Raw genomic sequence first — 21280 nt, forward strand, 5'->3', positions numbered from 1 at the left:
GATGTGTTCTTTTTATTCAAATCTATCATATAATCTTTGAATAGCAATATTATAGTTGGCTTCAGTTAGGGACAAACCTTTGATACATTTAAATACTGCTTGTCACAAGTGATCGTAAATAATTAAACTTATTTATTTAACATAGCGTGCCATTCTTATTTATTATTAATGAGAAGTTACTCCAAAACACTGGCCACTCTGTTATGTCACCAAAAATCATCTTGATTTTAAGTTGAGGTAGCTTAAACGTCTTCTAACTTCTACATGTTTCATTACTACCAACTTGGTTTACCTGACTGTTGACATAGTTTGTACTATCACTCATCCCTACGATTTTATCTATGAAATCCTTCAGCCTCACTATCCAGATTGCCATAGTCTGTTTCTATTCTTATAGTCATTTCCATTACTTTGATTCCTTCTTCAGCTTTGAATGCTGTTATTGGACTGCAATTTGAAAAAATTGTAGACCTGTAAATTCCCACTGTCATCTGTCAGCTGTGCATTTGTCCTTCCTTAATCTTGAGAATGGAGTTAGGTAGATGAAAGACGAGACCAGATATGGAAACCTTAGGGGCAGGAAGCTCTGATTAACTATATAAGAACTTTCAATGAAAACTGGAAGTCGCATTATTTCAATTCAAAAATTTCCCCTAAAAGTGTTAGAGAGATGACCGGCACAACTCTGTTGTTAAAGGAAAAGTATGATGTACAGGGGCAAGCCATTATTAATTTGAGGTGGAGAGCATATATTTTAAAACACTTGATCCACAAAATTACACAATATCTAGCCGAATATTCTCCTTCCATGTACAGTTCTCGACTGCTTAATTTGCTTAGAGATTTTAGATGAGAACAAATGTTTGAGTGCTTTCTTTTTGTTAAGTCTGTACTTTGCTGTTTCATTCTGTTAAAATGTGTACAACAGTGACCATAGCTTGTAATCAAATTTTTACAAACTAAATTATGGGCTTTTTTAAAATTTAGAACAATATCAGAAGAATTACTTTAAAAATTTAATCAGCCTATGTGTGTGTTTAGAAATGGCATTTTGAAAGTAAATTCTAATTGGTTGGAAGGATGCAGAGAAACTTTTTTGGACATTCCTTTAATGTCAAAAATTTTCACATGTATTTAATTGCTTTTCATGTAATCACCTCCAAAATTGAGAAACTGTGTGTGTTGTGCGAAGTTAGCCACCAGATTCTTAAATAGTTTTGTATGGTTATTCATCTCCATGTTGCTGTCAAAATTTTCTTTCTGCCAAAAATGCCTTGGAGTGCAGAAATAGGTGGAAGTCAGAGGGCATACAAGATCAAAGCTATAAGGTGGATGATGATATATTTTGGTAGAATATTCATTCAAATGATAAAGTGCAGTCGTTTGTTATTAAGTGATAGTAGCAAAGTTCTGTAAGGACTTAATGTAAAAGAGTTATTGAAAGTTGTTTCCAATAACCTTGAAAAGGTTATTGGAAACAACTTTCAATAACTTTTTCAAGGTCACACAACTCTTGTCTTCACTTATTTATACTCCATGATCTAGGAATTTAATTGAAAAACATAAAAATTGTCTTTTGTAACAAACAAGTTTCCATAATCTTATTTTGCCTGCTCATTTTGTGGCATGATTTAAGAATATCTGATAGCTGTATTAGCAGTAATGTTTGACATTTCTTTTTTCTTTTTGAGATGACAATGTACTAACAAAATTTTACTCAGTCTGTGTTTACAGATTATTAGCAGAACTTTCCTTCCAAATGCCTGTATGTATGTATATATATGTTTTTAGCTTCAGAAACTGTCATACTTTCTTTTCAGGAATTTTTATCTTTGCTATCTGAAGTTGACTTATAAGTTTTCTCTATCAGATTTATAAGAGTTTAGCTCTTTCTGGCTCTTTTTAACATTTTAAATCTGGCATCTCTGCTAGGGACCTTGGAGGCCGTGTGTGCGATACCTTGTTGACCAATCCCGTTCCTTACAAATGAAAACTTTTAAATCACCTTGTGGTTTATTACAGAACACATTTGGTGTCATCAATATTAATGTTTGTATTTATGTATATTATTACTTATTAGGTACTAAAATACTTTTCTTTATAGGTTTGTTCCAATACAACAAAAGCATCTGGCAGCTCATTTTGTAATTTGAATTCTGTGAGAGATTCTACTAATAAAACTTATGGATCGGTGAGTGATTATCAAACAAATGTTAACTGTAATTATACGCAAGCTTCGAGTAGTGCGCTGGGTGACATTTCAATGTCTAGAACATTATCTTCTGGGACCTCGTCTTACAATCAGATTCCAATTTTCGACGTCGACATTGCCGGTCGCATTAGAGATAGCGACCTGTTCGAGACGTGCAGCTCGTCGCCTTCCGGGAATGTGAACATTTCAAATTCTCGCCCGGAAGAACCGTTAAATCTGTGTACGGATAAGAAGACCATCACGACGTGTCAACAGGATCTTATTAGTCGAATGGTCGATAAATTTTTTTGTGATCCGAACGAATCTAAAGGTACTCTTTTAGATTCGTTTCTCCTGAGAATGAATTCTCATAAAAAGTTACCTTACTGTGATAAAAATACCAAGACTTCTAGCAAGTCTAGAGATGACACCAATTCTTCAGACGGGGAAGTGGAGTGCGTTGGTAGTTACAAAACTGCAAAGGTACACTTTAACGAAAAAACAGGGTTGAATAAAAATGACAAGTCAGTTCATTTTAAAAATGATAAAAAAGATAGTGGTGTGAACATTGCGGACGAAGAGGAGAAAATAGTGGAACAAAAGCCTCTGCAGAAAAAGTCACAAAATAACTCTTCTCAAAACCAAAATGCATCTTCAAAAATGGTCACAAATTCAGAAAAATTGCAAAACCCAACAGATGCTCTCAACAGTGTCGGTGACGATTACGCGTCGGAAACCAATTCTCCTTCCAAAGAAGGCCAGAGAAAGTCTCAAAGATCGTCCAAAGGAAAGCGATATCAAGCTTTCCTAACAGAAGGTTTCCTTCATCCTTTGAAAGAACGTAAAATGATGAGAAGAAACAACAGCGAAGAACAAATCGATTGTGATAAACCCGTAAAAGAGGTCGAAGCAAAACCCGTCGGAAAACCTAACAAAAAACGAAAAGCCATGGAAGTTCGTGACGGAAAATCCGCCACCAAAGAGAAGCAGTCGACCGAAGACTTGTCAAGGTGAGCAATAGTTTAAAAGCACTAATCACCGGGACAAATATTATATATATAAATAGATAAGGCATATTATACTATGGTATTATTTATTTTTCCATTTTCTCATTTGATTTATTCCTTAACTTCATCCTATAATTTTATAATAAATTAAATCATCAATACTAAATGGAAAAATAAGGTGTACCATAGGTAAATAATACTATCATTAAATCTAAACACTGCTTCAGAGGTTTCAAGGTGTCAAATTAAGAATCATTGTCAAACAAAATTACTGAAAACGTACAATAAGAATAATTACATATAAACCCAGCCTGACGTGTAGTAACAAAAACACGAATGTTTCTCTACAGTATCTTGTTATTGTAATTAGTCAAATATTTTTTTTGCATTTTACTGTCCCCGGCTGTTGTGTATACATAAGGGAAAGTATTGCTTGTATAAAGGGTATTGATGCTATTAAATTTCGGTGGTTAAAAGTGGAGAAGGTGAGGAGATAAAGGGTGTCATGTATCATATCTAGGGGGTTAAAGGTTAAATTACGAAAGTATATTGCTGCATTTTTACTTGCTATTGTATTAATATTTGTTAGGAACAGAGAGAGAAGCCCAACACCGCTCTTCTTGGACATATATAAGGGAGGCTATATCAAAATAGACTTAACAGTATCATAGTTTTCTTATGGCATAAAGTGGCATACAACAATTTAACGAAAAAAAAAACTTAGAATTGATTCAGATAAGAGAGTACCCTAACTTCGAGTAGTAGTTAGTGTCCTTCGGTTTTGTGTTTAAACTCTTACATAAATATGTACAGTACATTATAACAATACTGCCACGTGATGTCTGAAATTGCATTTCTGACAGTTTCTTCTGTTACAAAAACTATTACTTTGCAAGTTTGTAATGCCATTCAAATCATTGAATTCCACGTTATCTCTCGGAGCATTTCGAATGGATTTAATGCAAACGAGAAGGCAACAGAAGGCCATTGATAAGAAACGTTCTCTCAGATTTCTTGGTTTCAACTTCTGTTTTCCGTATTTTTCTTTTCGCAGAGTGCCCAAAGTCCTTCGACACCTCTTGTTTACGAAGCGTTTGGAGTATTTTTTCATCTTCTATACAAAATCGGTGTGTTCTTTTTTTAAAGATTTCTATGACTTTTCTTGCATAATGGGCTGTCACCATGTCTGGCCAAAAGAAAAAAAAACTTTCTCTTTTCGTAATGCTGATCTATGAAGGGTATAAGCCTGTCTTGAATGCATTAGTTTTAGTAAACTTCACTCGCAATAGTGCCTTAAGAAATGTAGGGTTTATATACATTGCCGAATCAGTCCACTCTCCAGATGAGATACTATTTACAGAATATAGCTTGAGATTTGATCTTTTACCGTAGACGACGACTTTTGGGTCTTCTGCATGCTAATACTTCTCGCCTGGTACATCTGAAGGGTTGAAGGAAAGATATGTATCATCATCAATAATGAGGATTTCCCTCAAAGATCTTTCATACACTCTGCGACATCCTGATTTTGCTCAGATTTCCTGATTACCACAGTACTTGGGCATTGTTGTTTTACATCTGCCTCGATCCCCAGTTTGTTTATTTCAATACAGGATATCGTGGACCTTGGCATTTTCAATTTCTGGACCACAGTTCTTATGGACGTTGACGAATCCTTACGAAAAAACTTTTTACTTTGTTTTCATTGTTTTTTTTGTCTTCAGTGTCCGTACAAGCTCGAAAGAGGGTGAACAAAATGGTGCCCCTCATACCAATATCCAGTCACAGAAAAAAACCCCGAATGTTTTTGTATTTTTCGAAGTTTCGAGGTCCCGAGTCATAAATGTAAAAATCTGCAGGGGGGGGTGTTTTTGGACCGATGGCCATACTTTTCCTCCGTTACATATAACACAGCCGAGAAAGTAAAACTGGCAGAACGGCTTAAAATTGGTGGGGGAAAACATGTAAATAAACGGAAGATCTTACCGTTTTAACAGAGGAGAGGGGAAGTGGTCGGCCACCCCGACCCTGGCATATGGGCATCGTTTGGTACCCCTGCCGCCCACTTCGGGAATCACCGTACCAGGAGAAGATGGAATGCACGGTACTGTACGTTTTCGGGTCTTTCTCTGGCTGTATATAAACTCTGGTGTAAGATGCTCATCGGCCGTTCGACCCGGGAAATAGTTGGGTTTTCCACGCATCAGCCCGGACGGGTGTGGCCGTGGGAGCCGAAAGACGAGAGAAAGAAACGAAGCGGCGCTTTTAGAGAGAATTTGTCTGCCGACTGAGGGAATGGTTTTGTCGTTTCAGTCGAGAAGAGGAATGCAACGGGAGTGCAGGCAAAGAGGAAAACGAGGCGCACGGGTCCGGAAAGGCAAGAAGAAGAGCGCCGACAAAACGGGTAAGTGAGCCCGGAGCTCTTTTGGCCGGGTTTCCGTCTCCGGGTGCTGACTCCGGTTTCTCCCCGCAGAGGCGGAAAAAGCGGAAGAAGAAACTCGACAGACGTCGCGGCGGAGCGCGGAAACGGAAGAGGAAGAGGAGACCGGCAGAAAGAAGAAGGCGGCGGAAGATAAGGAAGAGGAGGAGGAGGCCGAAGACTGTTCCGGTAAGTCGGCGCGCCGGACGCTTCCGCTGTATTCTGGAAGCCGGTAACCACCTTTTTTTTCCTTCCGACAGATTCCCCTCCCAAATTGATGCGGATGGACGAAGAGGCGGAAGCGGACGACAAGAATTCCCGCCAGCGATCGTGAGCGAGCCCGGAAAGAAACCCACGCCGGTCACCCTATTGTAATTACACACTTATTATATATATATATAAATCCAAATTTATATATATAAAAACGTAAATATATATATATATAAAAATCTAAAGTTATTGTATAAAATGTGTACCGTCGTCTTAACGGGAATGTATTGTTTATAATAAACTATTTATAAAACGTGACGCGAGTGGTTACTGGGTGGCGGCGCGCCGCCGACGGAGCCGTTAAAAATAATAAATATACTTTTACCCCGAGAAGAACGGTCGCGCTTTGGCCCGTTTCCACTTTCCCGCCTTTAAAGCACCCGTCGCTTCATTTAATCCGGTCCCCCCGACCGTTAAACAGGCGGAGGGAAAACTTCTGGGGCCACAAAACCGCGACGGACGGGGATCTGGGTGGGAGGAACGGCCGGAGGAGGGCGGGAAAGGTACTTAGCCGTTGGCACGGCCGGCCGTCTAATCTCGTTTTCGGCGGAAGAAGGAAAGAAATTGGCAGCGATTAAGAGAAGAGCGGAAACTTTCAAAAAATTAAAGAGGAGGGCCTCCTCTTCCGCGCGCGCCGTCCTCGGCGGCGGCATCGATCCCCGCGCCCGCACGCCATTGGCCGGCCGTTGCCGGGACGACGCGGGAAGAAGGGAGACGCCGGCGGAGGAGCGGGAAGAGGAGAAGCGGTCGGGGCGGAGCCGGCGCGTCGGGCGCCCGACCGTCGTCGCCCGCCCCCGGACGCGGATCCGGCCGGCCACAGGTGGGTGCGCCTTTCTCTTATTTCCGGTGGAACGTCCGCCCGGCCCTCGGGCGGGGAAAACTTCTGGCCCGACGGAAGAACGGGAAGGTTTCCGTTCGGACGGAAAAGACCGAGCTTAAACGCCACGGTGCGAGAAGCGGGCGACTATCTGCGGCGAGAAAGACAGGTGGATCGATACGGGCAGAAAAATCTTTAATTAACGTTCAGAGGCCGGAATAATTAATAATTGTCCGGCGGCCGCCCCCTCTTTCCGGGAAGGGGCCTCCTCGATCTCCGGCGCCGGGGATTTACTTTTCCGCCGATAGGGGGACGAACGCCCGGAATATATTAAATCGTCGGCACGAGCGCGTCGGCGGTTAACGACTCGTCTGTCCGGTAGATGTCTGGCCCGTGCTTCGTCTGCGACCGTCCCGTCTCCGACCGGGAGAGCGGCGGTCGGTGGCCGGAAGGGTCGGCGGGGGGCGGCGACTTGTACCACCGGCGCTGCCTGGCCTGCGCCGCGTCTGCGGGCTCCGGCCCGCCGGCGAGGCCGCCCGCCGCCTGGGAAAGGAGGTGTACTGCCGGGCGCACTACGTCGACGTCACCGGGCGCACCACCGGAGCCGAACTGGCCGAGAAGCTGAGGGAGTTCAAGAGGCAGAGTCTGGGTTGCGCCGAGGCCAGGAGGAAGAGTTCCAGCTCCCTGCACTTTCCGCTTCCGGTGCACGCCTGCGCTGGCAGTCCGCACTGTCCCCTCTATCCCCACGGCATCCGACCCGCTCCCGGCTACTGGGTGGAGTGCTGCCGGGACGATTCCTCCCGGCCGGAAGAGGGCCCGGTGGGCCCCTTCCGACTGACCAGCTACCAGGAAGAGACCTACGCCAAGTACTTCTATGGGACGGAACACTGGAACTACTACACCAACGACGAGTCGCTGGGTCCGGTCGTCCTCAGCCTCAAGCAGGAGGTGGTCGACTCCAGGGACCACTTTAGGTAAATTCCGCCGCTCACCGGACGGACTTTGGCCGCCCTCCTTCTAACCTCCTTCGCCTCCGGCAGGATCCTGATGAGGACCGTCAGTTACAACTTGCACGGCTTGGTTCCCGCTTCCGGTCTATGCGCCGATCGCTACGATCGGGAAGAGGTGGTGCGAGCCATCGGGCGCCAGGCCGGGCTCAAGCCGCTTCCCAAACTGGGCCGGCTGCAGTCCACCCCGGACGAACTCGTCAAGTTGGACCAGGTAAGCGCCGCCAGGGGGGACGGGGGAGTCTATCCCGCTGACTCCTTTCGTTGCAGGCTTTCGTCAAGTCCGAGCTGAAGGTGGGAGTCGTCTACGTCAAGGAGGGTCAGGTAACCGAGGAACAGATACTGGGCAACCGCCGGCACGGTCCTCTCTTCGACGAGTTTCTCCACCTGTTGGGCGACAGAGTGCGTCTGAAAGGTCGGCCCCGTTTCTACTTCCGGCGCGCCAAATTTGTTTCCGCGCGGTGGGGACGGATCGGCCGTCGTCCGCAGTTTCCTTTATCTCTCCCCGGTCTTTCTAATAATTTGTGCGGAATTCCCGCTCGTCTCCGATCAAATATTTTCCTAGTCGGAAGAAGGGCGGAAGGCGCTGCTACCGGAGGAGGAGGAAGAAGAACGACGTGATTCCCCACGGTCGGGTCGAATCGGCGCTTTATTAACCGGAGACTTCTATACAAATAGAAGCGTCCTTCGAAATTCTCCATTAAAAATTCTTTTGTTCTCTTTCCGCCTCCCAGTAATATCCGTTAAATCGGCCTGATGTTCCCGTACGGCCGGCGTATTTCGGAAATTGGCCTCCCCGCTACCTGCCTCGGGCGGTTTTTATCCACTCGGCCGCCGGGCGGGCCTTCACTTCCGGCCTCCGATCTCACTTCGAAGGAAAAAACCGAGAAGCGCGGACCACCCTTTTTTCGGCCGTCCGCTGACGGAATCGCCTCGCTCTTTTCACTCTCTCCGTTCCGTACCAACCCACGCAACCCCTTTAGGCCCTTTTCCTATTATCCGGAAGAACCCACCCGGAAGATGGACTCCGCTCCCTCCCACGTTTTCCTTTTGTGCCTTCGGAAGGCCGGTAAACTTCCGCCGTCGGACTGGGCCCGAACCCGAAAAACAATCGGGAAACTCTACGCCGTTTCTAATGGATCGGCGGGGGTATTCTTCCACCCACCTTTTCGGCAAGTTTTCTTTTCGCCGCCGTAGGGCATATTCGACTACGGCGGTTACGAGTATAATAAACCCTTTTCCTTGCCACGTAAAAGCGAACTATTGTGTTAAAATCCACAATAATCTCGTTCGTCCGACATAAATGGGACCGAAACGGTGTCGGATTAAAGATTAGAAGTAAAGGAGGTAAACGGATTTTACGACGTCGACGATTTAGCAAAAATAGTTTGTGTCATAATATCCCAGCCTGCCCTTGTTGGTAATCGGTGTCCCCAGTCGATGGATTCCCGGGAAATTTAGTGGGAGACACGGTATATCTGATGGGAAATCGTGCAGTCTTATTTATGGGATAACGTAACTTTTGAGTATCCCGCCATCTTTTTAATTCCGTGTCTAATCTAAGCTCCATATCGTGCAACGTTTAATGGGAACTGTAGTGTGAACTAGTCAGCCACTCGTCCACTGTGCCAATGAGTCGACTAGTGTCGGACTACCGAGATTGTACCTTAATATATTACTTTCCCGGCTGGGAAGTATTTGAATCGCGTCAAATTTGACCCTCCCAGTTTTTATTAAATTTTGGTGGTTAAAGTTCGAGGGGTTGGGAGATTTGAATGAGATTTTGAATGGGAATTAATGAGATTTTGTTGTTAAAAAAATCTTAACAGATGGCGTCACACACAATTTTATTTATTATTATTGAAAATATACTGTAAGAGTTATTCTTAATAGCCTGGAAAGTTACGCAACTCGTTGCTGGAGGGTTTTTTTTAAATATAGACAAATTTTCGTAATTTAATAAAATTTCTTTAAAGTGTAGTTGAATATTTAAGTACCGACGAAAAGTAGTCGAATATTGGATAAGAAACGGTGGAGTTCGCAGTGTATAAAAGTTCTTTTGCCTTGGGAAAAAGTTTTTATTTATTGTATTACATTTAATACCAAGTAAGAACTGCTACAAAGCGGTCCTTCATCGATGCTTTTACGTAATACAGCGTAAAATGTATTTACATTTGGTATTGTGGCAAAATTATACAATACTTGTAAGAAGGGTGCGGCAGACCACACTTATCTTCTCCATTTCTCTGGCGGCGAAAATAGGGATCTTGCCGAAACGATGGCGGTTAACGAATATCGGAAAAAAATTCGGAAAGTGGATCGGTGAATTTCTGGCGGGAAACGGGTGGGCCGGTTCGTTTTTAATACGAGCGGAGCCAGGGAGTTTCGTGCCCGCGGCGGGATTATACCGACGGAGGTTATAAAGATGGATCCGACGCAGGATTCGATCGCTACAAAGGCGGTCTGGACACGGTTCACGATCTGACGGGGACGGAGTCGGTGTACACCCACTGGAGGAATATCGAGATTATGTTCCACGTCTCCACTCTTTTGCCCCACGAAGATCATGATCCTCAGAAGGTGAGTTACTTTTCCGGAATCTTCTCTCCGTCGGACGGAGGGGTGACTAATTCGTCGTCCGCGGTAGCTTCAGAAAAAGAGGCACGTGGGCAACGACATCGTCTGCGTGGTCTTTCTGGAGGCCAGAGACACCAGATTCTCACCCGCCTGCATCAAGTCGCACTTTCTGCACACCTTCGTGGTGGTCCGCACCGACCCGGAAGACCGCTCGGATCCCACCACCTACCAGGTAACTTTCCCTTTTCTTTCGGACAGGGTGTCCACTTTTAACTAAGACTCTATCCCTCTCTCGAGAAGGTGTCCGTCGTTTCCAGAGACGAAGTCAAGTCCTACAAGCCTTATCTTTGGCACCGATCCACTTTTTCCAAGGTGAGTCTCTCTTCTTTCCGACTCCCGCCACGCGCGCCCATTCCCACCGCCTTCCGGTTCCAGCGCTGGAAAGTGGGGGAATTGTTTCCGCTCTCCGGGTAGTTTTTTCCGGCGGAATTTCCGCGGTGGATTTAGAAAACTTGAAATAATAAAAGTAATTTAATTGGAAACTTGACGGACGGAAGAAACGATGCGGTAAACACAAAACTGGTAATCAGAATTTTATACGATGAGTGGAAAGAGGCCGAAACGAGTAGTTTTTCTGGTGTTTCAGGGCCCCGTTTTCAGGGAATGGCTGCTGACCAAGATAGTAAACGGAGAAAGAGCCAGTTATTCCGCTCCAAAATTCGTTCGAATGCAGGTTAGTCCCATCAGATCTTGTCCGAATTTCGCAAGGGGAGACGCTCCCGCCACTAAACCGGGCGATTTTCCGTTTTAGGATCGGACCAAGACTCAGATCCTGGAGGAGATCGTGGCCAACCTCCACAACCACGCCGAAACGGGACAACTTCCCAAGCCTTACAGGTAATTTCTTCCCGGCCCAACCCACTTCCCATTGCTCCGGCGGATATTTAAACGGAATCGATCGGCCGTGGGAGGTCCTTATTTAGGATAAAACAGTGGTATTCACATTCTTTCGGCAGGAGGGGTTCGTGGAGACCCATAGGACACACCAGGCCTTCCAGTCCTCTGCTGGACAGCGTCAGAGACACCTTCGAAAGTCCCGAGCAGCTGGCTAAAGACTTCGCCAAATCCTTCTGTTCCGACTCCGTTTTCTGCGACGTGGCATTCAACGTGGGACCAGGTACGTATTCCCCATCCTTCGACCGCCGTTACTCCTAACAATTGTATAAGTCGGGCTTGCCAATACTATTGTTTTAATTATAACACTAATTTTAATTACCATACTAACTACTCCGTCCGAAACTTTAGGTAAACGCAAGACCAAAATATACGCCGTCAGAGCCATTTTAGGGGTCAGGAGCAGGTAATTGTTTCTCTTCTTTTCGCCTTTAATTAAAGTGGACCGCCCGAAACACCCGTTGCCGATTTTCAGGGTCTTTCTGGAGATGTTGTACGGATTCAGCACGGGATTCGGCCAAAACACCCTGACGATCGATAAGATAACGTTAAACGTTCCCGGCAAATCCAGCAATTTCCTACAGGTAAGGACAACGTCGACCGGAAGAAGAAAGAACCCGACCACTCTCTCTGTTTTACCCGTCGACAGGTTCCAGAAATGAACGAAGCTCCCAGGACCAAGAGCGCTCCCAGCAGTCCCATGATGATCCGCGCTTTTTCTAAACTGGGAAACTGGAAGAACTGGGGATTGGGCAGTCGCAGCTCCAGCAAAGACCAACTTCTTTCGGAACCGGAAGGGCTGAAGAGGTGGCAGAGCGAATGCAATTGTGAGTATTCTCCCCTTTACTATTTAAGCCCCTTTCTTGCCTAACTGCCGCGGAACAGAGCGGGATTGCCCGTTATAAATAAAGAAATTACTGGCATTACAAATGATGGTATTTCAAATTCGGTCGGCGGGTGTGGTTTTAGTTTTATTCGTTTATGGCAATGGCCTGGGGGAAATGCTCCCGGTCCCTATTTAAGTGTTACTAACGTCAAAAAACCCGAGTCCTGGCGTCGACCCACCTTCGACTGCCGGTGTTTCGTGGTTTTATCCACTCGGCCATCGGTGGGCTGGGCGAGTGTCGGCCTGTTCTGTTTGAAATTATAATTCCGCTACGCTCTTCGTAAATAAGCACCCACTTCGTCGCGTCACCGGTGGCCCGGTGAATAAAACCACCAAACGCCAGTCGCGGGTCACGGCCACGTGGACTTTTCCGGGTTTTCTTCTCGTTACTGTCTGTGTTGAAAGAATCGACTTGGGTATTAACCAATGAGCATCGGCCATCGATCGCTTAGTTGTGGCAAGCTATTTCCGGTGTTTTCCTCGTTTGTTAAACATGTGGCCGCCAATATAAACAATGTTACGGAAGCTTGGCGTTCTGGTATTGGGATACCAGGGGGTTTGCTATAGTAGTAGTTAAACACTCGATTCTTTACACTTAATGAATGCTATAAAAAAATTAACACAATTAATGGAAAAGTCATTCTTCCATCTAGTGAGAGAAAATAAAATTAACGCACGCCTGACATATTAAGCGAAAAGTGCCGACATCATTACGGAATGTGCGCGACTGGTTTAACCGAAGCGACATGACGCGTGGCGTTGCTCCCGAGTCGATTCTTTCGGTAGACAGACTATAATAACACCTAAATAGGAGCCCGAACAAATATTCTTCTGTCTGGCTCGTCCTTTCATTACAGTTGGGTAGACGAAGTTTATTGGTTGGGAGAATTAATACACCCGACGATTGTTGGTAGTTAAGACGATAACCACAGCTTTTGTTTTAGTACTATTCGAACGACTCTCTGTAAAAAAAATCACCTAACTTCCGGTCCAAGCCGGAAGTTAGGTGATTCTGCGGCCCGATCGCAATAAATGACCGCTGGTTTTAAATGTGTGAAGTAATTTAATTGTCGTCGTTTAAACTTACGTATTTTTAAAGCCCACGAATTCGTTGCTTTATAAGATATTCGAATTAGAATTCGTAGGGTAAACGAATTTCTCTAAATATTTTCCACGTAATTTTAAATTTAAATAATAAAAATTATTTAAATTTAATCCACCTCTAGATTTATAATTAAGTTAAACCGACGGTCGTAATTTTACCTAAGCCGACGTCATGCCTGAAGTGGTCATTTTCCTAGTTTGTAATTTAAATTACTGCCTACGCGGTGTGTAAATCTGGCAACCCGGGATGAAAAATTCTAAATGCAAATATAAAGCATTATTCTTCGGTAGTTTTTACCAATAAAGTACAAATACCAATAATCGTACGTGTAATTAAATGTATTTAAAAAAATTAAGGTACTACATAAATATCAATCTGCAAAACTCATTTTTAGTCATATAAAATAACAGATATTTGTATTTAGTATTGTGCTTAATCCTAATAAAATCACAATCCTGAAAAATAATAAATAGAAAAAGACATTAGTATGCAAGCGAAATCGAAAAAAGAATAAGAAAACACTTAATGGGTATCACTAATGACACTACACTCGTCTAATGAGTCGACAGAATTCTTTCTTTCCTCCTCGTTCTGTAATAAATTTAATATTTCGGGATTCATTTTTTATGCTTGTTTATATAAGATGCTTACAAAGCGAATCTGAGGCGATAAGTCTGTCCGGCAAGACTGAATTTGTATCTCTTCTCCATGTTTTCCTCGTAAATATTTCACTAAACTGTCTGTCATGTTCGTTCCTCGCCTCTCGGGCTTCTTCCGAGTATTGCCCAATTGGGAGGATGCAAATTTCAATAGTATTCTTCCGAAAAAGATGATTTTTTTTTTTATAAAGGCTGGCAGGCATTGGATACCGTGCATAGTGTTGGAGGTAAAGGACGTGTCTCCCTTGTGTAGGCTTCCTTAATTTAATTTCTTCCATCTTTCTTCTTTCTCAATTTAATTTTTGTGATCGAACTCGGTTCTTGGCAAGTCGACTGAAGTGTTGCACTTTTTGCTTTTTAGACTTAGGACCGCAACCAGCGGTAATAAGGAAAATCTATATAAATTATGATTCGAACGTACAATAAACTCCGAATATTGTTAGTGGGCGCACGCAGGTTGAGCCAACTAGACGTAGGCAAGCGCCATATGCAGAGCTTTGCGTGCCTGTTTCAAGTTGGATCAAATTTAGACGCGTACCTCAGCTACCTCTTGGCATTTCGAGTAAACTTAACTCCGTTCCAGGATGCTATGGACAGTCTACCATCGAGATATAAAATAAATCAACACTTTGGATTAAGTTGAAAAGTTGATTTTTTTCCGTCTAGATTGCCAGATTTACACACTATGCGATGGGGGACTCATATGTTTAAACCTGAATTTCTTTTATGTACAACTCTCAATAAAATTCCATTTTAGCTTTTAGGGTTTGGAATTCAAGTTATTGTAGTATAATGTGTATATACAAATAAGGATGTTTGTTTGTTCGTTCGCTATACACTGCTAGGCCATTCGACCTATTGCTACGAAACTGTGCAGATACGTTTACATACCCCTTACTTAGAGAATGTCGTACATCCTACCCCAAGATATCTATTGAATTTCTGAAAAGCAATTGATTTCCTTCTACATTAGAAATGCTGATTTACACGTAGCGCCATCTATTGGCAAAATAATAAACTAAATATAATTCTTATATAATTTTAAAATACATGTATTATAGTCACTTAATTACTGCGACAATGATGTAGCGAGAAATAGATGCGCTTAATTGCCTGCCTGCAATGGAAAATGTTATTCTGTGAAAAAATTTATAAGTATTTAATTTCCCACATCTAACGACTCGGGTTTTTTCATTTCTGGACGGTACTTACTTAATTCTAATAAGCGCCCTCCAGCCGAGTGCATAAAACCACCGAACTCTGGTAGTTAGTCGTGGGTTGGGGGCATGGAAAACGAGCCGGCCACGTGGAGTTTTCCGGGTTTTCTCCACCTAAGTAGGGTCCAGCTTCCTATAAAAGTCTTCCTGAAATCTACCACGGCAGATCGCTCGCGTGTCGCGTTACCATAACCAAATAAACCAAACTAATTCTAACGAGCGATTATTTATTGTGACATCATCACAATTAGGGTTTCTCAAACGGGATCCCGGGATCCCGTTTGAGAAACCCGGGTATTAATTAGTAGTCGTTGACCATCCTATCTTCCCGGAGAAGGTCAATGACTACTTTTACTCGAATTACTTCAATCGCCTTCCCCAACAGCCCCTTTTTTCTATCGGACCAGCGGCAGTGGAAAATCCAAAATACGAGGTTACCGGCCTTCACAAAATATGATTTTTAAATGGTTTTCCAGGGTGCCGAGTTTAAATAGTTGGTCCGTTTTTCGCGAAATTTGATTCGTTGTCAGATGACCATTTGATATTCGGTTGAGAATGGAATAATTTGTAAGAGGTAGAGAAAAAAATTATATTTGAAAAAAGTTAAGATATCACATTTTCAATTGGTGTCTACTTGACCAATGAAACTGTGCCATTTCGTACCGTTCGAGTATCCTGGTAAACGCGGCAATGGTGTGCTAAAAACCAAATTTTTTATATGTTTTTTTGTTTTAATATTTATTATATTATAGTATTTGATTTTATATAACTACGAAGGTTATCTTACGTAACGGTTTATCACACCGAGTGACCAATCTAACACATTTTAAAAATTATTTATTCCAGTACTGTACACAGTTTAAAAACTTTTTCAATACATGACATTAGGAACTTGGTGTTTTAAACCCTTACGTAAGATAACCTTTGTACAGTAGTTATATAAATCAAATACTATAATATAATCTAATAGAAGGTTTAGAAGCACGAAAAAATCTAATATTTTTAATGTTTGTTGTTTTTTGCCCGAGCAACGCTGGGCCCATCTGCTAGTAATTTATCTTTTCACTATATATATCAAGTGAGGATGTTTGTTTGTTCGCTATGCACGCCTACGCCGTTCGACCAATTGCTACGAAACTCGGCAGTTACGTTCAAACACTTTTAACTTAGATCATGTCGTACATATCACCCCAAAATATCGATGGCATTTCTACATATCAATTAATTTCTGTCTATATTCGATTGCTGGCTTTACATGAAGCGCCATCTATTGGTAAAAATTTAAGAAGAAAATACCCTCCAGTAGCCGAGTGGATAAATACCAGTACTCGGTCGTGAATTCGCGCGTGGCCAATGGACTGGCTACGTAGAGTTTTCCGGGTTTTCTTCACGTTAGTAACACCTAAATAGTGGCCAGTTTTGCATGTCTTCCTGGAATGAGTCCTCCTCGGCCGTGCCGATGTTTATTTCTTTTGCTCATTATGCGTTAAATATATGCTGCGCTGTACTTTCTCCGTTATAAAACACTTCGGTTATACGGTTTTTTTTAGGTCTACACGATTTTGCCGCTGTAAGTCACATTTTTAGGTGTTCCACAGCACTTTCTCGCTGAAAGCGATTCAGTAGTTTCGCTTGTACATTTTTTCTCGGGTTTCCTGGAAAAACGTATAAAGAGGTTCGACCGTATAATATTTACTACGTTTACAAAAGTAGTGAAATATTACGGACATTTAGTAAGAGTATTCTTAATTAGTTTCATAAATAAACAGAGGAATAAAATATCATTTATCTCTGGAAGATTTCCCACGGTAAGTTGTTTCCGGATGGCAGAATTAAACATATTAAGCTGTTTACACGTAAAGCGTAGGACGACGATGCGAGCACGAATTAAATATTGTATTCAGCGAAACTTCGTTTATTAATTTAGTCGACATCTCCTTTACAGCAACATTTACTATAACAATTACGTGCTAAAGGATCGGATGGTTTTGAAACCAATTTGTAATAAACCTTAAAAGACCTGTACGCAGTTTTGGTACCGTTTCCCGTTTCACGTACAATTATAATTGGATTTTAACGATTATTTTGTAAAACAAAAGTCGAGATTACGGTATAAGCTGTAATTTACAGTTTTCATAAATGGCGACTAACGTGGAATTCTCATAAGGTGACGGTGGCAATAAATCTCCGTATTGTAAACCATTGTACACTTTGACGAATACTTTAGGCATTTTATTAATAAAATAGTTTAATGACGTTGGAATTCCAGTAGATCGAAGTCGTAATCTGTAAATAGTTTTCTCGAAAACCAAGACTAAAGGGTTAATGTTACCTATTGTTCCAAGATGGCGGCTCGTCTCTGATTCCAGCAAATAGAAGAAAGAAAACAGTGGTGACGCACGTTCTAACCTAACCTAACCTATTCTAATAATTTTGTTGGTAATAATTATGGTAATTTATTAGAATAGGTTAGGTTAGAACGTGCGTCCCCTGTTTCCCTTCTATTTTCTGTAATCAGAGACGAGCCGCCATCTTGGAACCATAGGTAACATTAACCAACTAAAGATTTGAATTCATCCAGCAAATAATTTTAATAAGCTTATACTGCAGTGGGGATGGTGAGGTCAGGACGTTTACGCAATGTATCTACATTGTATATTTGATTATTTAGATGACGGGGTCAGGCCACACAATAAAACATTATTAAAACTCGTCACAGAAAGCCGAAACATTCGGACCTATCTTAACTGAAAGCGAGAGAAATTCGAGTAGCGAGATTTAAGAATGCGATACAAAGTAAGTTAAATTTAAATAAGTAATAAATGAAAAGACATAGGAAGTTGGGCGAGATCGATATACCATCCGGTTAGTTATTAACCGATAAAGAAAACCGTAAATTGTGATTACGGCGATCGATTGATCTTAAGCAGAAATAATCGATAGAAATGCGGGCCACAAACCGAAAAGTAATTTTATAGATCGTGGGGTGATAGGCTCTACGTAGAAAAGAATAATTCGAGAACATTTCCCGGAAGTCGTTAAATACGTCAAACGACAAGGAAACTGCCCATAGCTGCGGTAATTATCGACATTCACGTCGAGACGACAGTTTTTTATCCTGGTTTTGGAAGTCGAGAGTTTTCGTAATATAATATATTTAACCGATAAAAAAACACCTACTGTTTTATTTTAAAATTTTCGTAAGTAATGGGCAACAATAGGAAGCTTTGTCGTTCTATTCCGGTTCTGTTACATTTATCAGACGACGACACCGCGCTTGCTTAAGCCAGTAAACATCTCACGGAGAATGGTAATCAATCGTAAAGAATGATAAACGTCGCTTGGTATTTTAAGTTTTACCGTAATAAAAACACCGTTCTCTTTAGGCTAAATTATATTATGTTTCTGACCGTGTTGCTTTTCCAAAATATGCTGCAATATCGACGGGAACCGAAAAAAAAAGAACGAACGACGGTCGAAACTATTCCTTGGCTTCGACCTTCGACCTTCTTCTAAATATCTACGCATTGACCAATTTTTTTTTCGTGTGTAAAGTTAGTTCTCGCGGAAAACTCGACCTGTTTACGCGGCGGTATTTAATAAACTCGCACGTCTTATTACTTCTGTATTGTGCAATTGCTTCCTTCGTTTTCCCTCCGAGTACGTTTCTTGTAAGTTTTCTTTTAATTTTTCCCGTTATAGCAATTAAACCGGTCGAGTCTTTCCTCCCGTTTCTTTTCTATCGTCGACCGGTGATTCTGTTTATCTAACTTTCCTCTTCCTATCGGTTTTCCGTTCGGTAATTTTCTAGTAAAGGGAAATAATACTTTTCCTTCGTCTTAAGCGAATTATTGATCGTTTGTACCGAAATTAATAAATATTTTAGGCTTTATTCGAAGTATTTAATTCGATAAAGTCGTAAGAAATGGCCGGAAATTGTTTTTAAGTCGGAAAGTTTTTATCGATAAAACTAATAAATCTTCATTAGTGGTTTTTACGAACGAACGTCGTATTGTGTGGTTGGCGCCTAGCCCACGTGCGGACGTCTTTTTAATTCTAAGACGAATTATATTTAAATAAATGTAACGAGAAAGACTTTTATATTTGAATTAGGTAAAGAGAAAACGGATAAAAACGAAGCCACGTCTCCCGTAGTGTCCTTAAGCGTATGCGCGGATGAGCAGAAGATAGACAAAACGAAATTATCTAAAACGGAGGCAAGTACGGTGTCCTTTTTACGGTTTTTATTTTCGATTCCCTGCAAAGATTGACACGGATTTTCCAACTCGTAGTTTAATATCATCGAGTTCGACAGCGATACCTTTCGCACCCTCATCGAGTACCTGCACAGCGGATCCTGTCCTCTCACCTGCGATGCCATCCCCGGTCTGATCTGTGCCGCCGAACACTACGATCTTCCGGAGTTACTCCAGGCTTGCTTTCATCACGTCAAACAACACCTGAGAATATCCGTGGTACGACGCTCTTCTCTTCTTATTCCTTATTTTACTTTCTCCTTCAGCTACGGGATAATAATAGGATGGGGCATTATAATAAGATCTTCGAATTAGACGTTCTTAAAGTCATAACTCGTGTTTCATTAAAACAAAACTAAAAGAATATCTCTCAACTTTAAAATACGACACTAACCTTCCTCGGCTACTCGGTTAATTCCGTTTACGCGTAGACGAGTGTGTTCCTCCGTATATTTAAGTGTCTACGCTAAGGCACGACGTGTAAGGTAACAGTATCGGTTATCGGGGGATTAGTTTAGCCATTTAAAAGCGAAGAATTACAGAAGGGATTGTTTTCTTTTCATGGAATCAATGGTAAAAGGTTTGCTCCATGTTAAACGCTTTGGAAAATTACTACTGGAGGTACACGGCCGCCACGGAACTGATGACCATGATTCTGCAACACGTGGACCAAAAAGCTTCTCAGCTGTTTTGCAGAAAAGATTTCTTGAGCCTTTCGGAATCCATGCTTCAGACAATCATTAGCCGGAAGCTGAACATCGCCGAAGTTAAGAAATTCGAAATCATGTACGAGTGGGCGCAAAACAAAGTCAAAAACATGAGATGTCCAGGTAAGTAAAGAATAGCTTATAAAAACCGAATTTTTCTTCTTTGGCCGGGTGTTAATGTAAATTGTAAGACAAACAATTTAGTCCTATTCCCTACTCGCGAAACACCGGTAAACTCTTTATTCGGAATTGTTTTATAAATAAATAAAAAGCAAAGTAATAAGGTTTGATAATTCTTATCGAATGCAGATAAACAGGAGCTGCAATTCACCATGAACAGATTAATAAGAGACCTGAAACTGAACGAGATATCTCCGGAAGACCTGGTTCAGGTAAGAACCAATCGTCCGCGCCTTCGACCGTATTAACGCCGGAAGCAATTAGAGGCGGGGAGGGAATTTTTGGATAATTAAGAGAGATAAAGAATTTTTCTTTTGGTTTGGCAGTACATCTTGCCCACGAAAGTGATTAGCAAAGAGAAAATCCTGGAAACGCTGATGCAGCAGGAAGACTCCGGAATCTACTCCATTCATCCCTCGTACATCGAAAAATGCCAGAATCAAAACTGTGTTCAACCCGACCTGGTTCTGTCCGCCAAAAACTTTCAGGACAAAAGTCAACAGTGACCCTCGATATTTTTGCAAATCCGGCGGCCATAAAAAACGTCTTTTAATCCTTCTTAAAGATTCTTTCCTACTTGTAAACTACCGACGTTATCGCACACGCGACTTTTTAATTTTAGTTTCCGAGGAATTATTTAATCTCCGCGACGTCCACAGACAAAAGAAAATAAAGAGGAAAGCAAACGAAGAAATCGTCTTTTTTTGTTTCCTTTTTTCTCGCAGATTTTCTTTGCAAACTCTCATTTTTTGACCTTCTCCACCGACGGGACGTAAACCGTCCCATTACTAAATAATGCAAGTTTAATTACGATGGCATCCGTTAACCATTTAAATCCCTCTCCGATTCGGTAATCCGGGATTAAAAATTGCTACTGGGGAGGATCCGACCTTTTCTGTTTCCTGGGGACCTTTCCCGAATTTCAATTCGGAAATTGACGTTGTTATTATTTAAAAAAAAAAAAAAATACGGATTAAACGAATAAAAGTCGAATTTAACTCGTGTATTTTTTAAACGAAAATTAATTC

At 42.1% G+C, this 21280-nt stretch overlaps 2 protein-coding genes across 3 annotated transcripts in view; both read left to right on the plus strand.

Moving 5' to 3' along the window:
* LOC136989233 (micronuclear linker histone polyprotein-like) overlaps nucleotides 1-6145 on the plus strand; it is a 71153-nt gene extending 65008 nt beyond the window's left edge. For both annotated transcript variants that reach the window (XM_067287333.1, XM_067287332.1), the window contains exons 4-7: nucleotides 2105-3201; nucleotides 5512-5602; nucleotides 5672-5806; nucleotides 5878-6145. In XM_067287333.1, coding sequence (XP_067143434.1) covers nucleotides 2105-3201; nucleotides 5512-5602; nucleotides 5672-5806; nucleotides 5878-5895 — 1341 coding nt within the window. In that variant the 3' untranslated portion in view covers nucleotides 5896-6145. The remainder of the gene's footprint in view (nucleotides 1-2104; nucleotides 3202-5511; nucleotides 5603-5671; nucleotides 5807-5877) is intronic.
* Nucleotides 6146-7070: 925 nt separating this feature from the next.
* On the plus strand, nucleotides 7071-20946 carry LOC136989195 (uncharacterized; the record flags this gene model as incomplete). The annotated part of the gene is made up of 17 exons (XM_067287280.1): nucleotides 7071-7678; nucleotides 7745-7925; nucleotides 7982-8126; nucleotides 10152-10291; nucleotides 10359-10520; nucleotides 10589-10660; nucleotides 10935-11021; nucleotides 11100-11185; nucleotides 11305-11465; nucleotides 11594-11648; nucleotides 11718-11826; nucleotides 11892-12069; nucleotides 19223-19326; nucleotides 19402-19584; nucleotides 19946-20195; nucleotides 20382-20464; nucleotides 20579-20946. Coding segments are annotated over 17 exons (2784 nt in total), but the record flags the coding sequence as incomplete, so codon positions are not given.
* Nucleotides 20947-21280: the final 334 nt, after the last annotated feature.

The sequence above is a fragment of the Centruroides vittatus genome, unplaced genomic scaffold, assembly GCF_030686945.1.
Source record: "Centruroides vittatus isolate TY-2023 unplaced genomic scaffold, ASM3068694v2 scaffold_450, whole genome shotgun sequence".
NCBI lineage: Eukaryota > Metazoa > Arthropoda > Arachnida > Scorpiones > Buthidae > Centruroides > Centruroides vittatus.